Source organism: Aptenodytes forsteri, unplaced genomic scaffold, assembly GCF_000699145.1.
Source record: "Aptenodytes forsteri isolate BGI_AS27 unplaced genomic scaffold, ASM69914v1 Scaffold466, whole genome shotgun sequence".
Lineage (NCBI taxonomy): Eukaryota > Metazoa > Chordata > Aves > Sphenisciformes > Spheniscidae > Aptenodytes > Aptenodytes forsteri.
Window position 1 is genome coordinate 53866 of NW_008795119.1, and position 1822 is coordinate 55687.

Sequence of the window (1822 nt, forward strand, 5' to 3'; positions counted from 1 at the left end):
GGGAAAAAACCCCAGCCGGCAGCCACGCGGCTCCTCAGGGCATCGCTGCTGCTAGGGGAGCACTGGCTGTGCCCCTGAGCACCTCTCTCTGCCTCCAGGTTATGCTGCCCCGACAACATCCCCTGAGCCCCCGTGAGAAGGAGAAGGGCTAAGCCAGCCGTACCGGGGCACCGTGCCAGCGCCATGACCCACTCCCAGGTGTCCTCTGAGATCCACCACATCGTCTCCTCCGCCTTCCAGAGCGTAAGTTCCGTGGCAGGCACAGCCCCACAGCTGCTGAGGGGGATGGTGGGGCTGCACCCCCTGCCACTGCCCGGCTGGGCAAGGGGTGCCGTGGCACGGCCCTCCTGCCATGCTGCACCGTGGGGTGGTGCCCCATTGCATGGCTGTGGGGCAGGGCTGTGGCATGCTGGCAGAGCAGCGTGGCACCCGCCTCGTTGCATGGCCGTGGGGCAGGGCTGTGCCTCACAGCAGCCAGCCTGGGGCAGGCTGAGCCGACTGTGCCGGGGTGGTGGGTGCCCTTGAGGCAGGTGCTGCTGGGGCACGTTGGGCCGGGGCCGCCGGCTCTGCCGGTGCCGCTCACCTGCCCCAGCTGTGCACGGTGCCGGCAGTGCCAGCACCGCACAGCTTTTGTGTGGGTTCCTGGGGCTGCCTGGGAGCAGAGTTAATGATTAACCCTTTGCGTCGTGCTGTGCGACTGCCTGGTGCCATTGGGCAAGTCCCCATCGCCACGCACGTGACCGGGGATGGGACCTGCGGCCCCTTCCCTGTCGCTCCACCACCCATGGATTTCCTCCTGGGCTCCTGGGTAAGCCGCAGCCTCACCGGGCTGCCGGGCTGGCAGGTCTCTCATCGCCCCGGCACCCGGCCGAGGGCACCCGTCCCCACCTGTCCTGGGGCCGAAGCTGGGCCTGGCGGAGCCGCGGGCGAGGGAACATGCCAAGGCATGCAGGGACGTGGGGCATCGCCCCGGGATGGGGCACTGGCTTGGGAGCATCTCAGCCCCACTGACCCCTGACGGGGCTCTCTGGGCCGTGAGGACATGGGCACTCGGTCACGCTGGGCCGGGGATAAGGCGGATTTGGTGAGGGGGTCCTGGGCATCCCCATGGGCAGGGTCAGTGGGTGGGCACCAGGGACCAGAGGAGCCGGGCCGTGGGGGAGGCAGGGATGCGTGGCATGGTTGTTGGGATGTGCTGCCCGGCGTTGGCACGGGCAGCAGATGGGGAGTCCAAGGTCATTTCGGGGCTGGCAGGATCCTGGGGTCGGGGCACATAAGTTTGGGGGCTGGTGGGGGGCTGCCTTGCTGGGTGCCGCGGGAGCGGCTGGGGTGCTGCCGGGGCTGGAAGATGGAGACTGGTGGGTTCGCCGGGCGTAGCGCTGCAGGCACTGGGCCATGGCCAGAGGGTCTGGGAGGGCTGTGGGGTGTCGGAAGGGGGTCACGGGCCAGCAGAGGGGATGTGGTGGGAGCGGGGGGGATGTGAGCAGAGGATGTGGCCTGACACTGCTGTCGTCACGTGGTGGCCTTGATGCCGTAGGTGGTGGGTGTGAGGGGACGGCACGGTGTGCCTGTTCCCTGTCACCCCCACCGCGGTACCCCGTCCTGGGCAGGGCCTGGGGGCTTTGGGGTCACCGTGCGGTGGGGACAGGGGACCATGGCTCTGCCTGAAGGCACAACGTCTGGGCTGGGATGTGCCAGGCTGGGGGGTGGGGGCTGTGGCACAGCCCTGGCCAGGCACGTGCCATGGGGCACCAACTCAGGGTGCTGGGTTGTCCCCAGGGAGGCTGGCAGCCCCCACCCCCGCCGCCTCGGGGGGTCCTTT

At 69.4% G+C, this 1822-nt stretch overlaps 1 protein-coding gene across 1 annotated transcript in view; it reads left to right on the forward strand.

Moving 5' to 3' along the window:
- SLC4A2 (solute carrier family 4 member 2) overlaps positions 1 to 1822 on the forward strand; it is a 23295-nt gene that overhangs the window by 7944 nt on the left and 13529 nt on the right. Inside the window, 1 exon segment of the mRNA XM_019471492.1 lies at positions 99 to 243. Coding sequence (XP_019327037.1) covers positions 184 to 243 — 60 coding nt within the window. The 5' untranslated portion in view covers positions 99 to 183.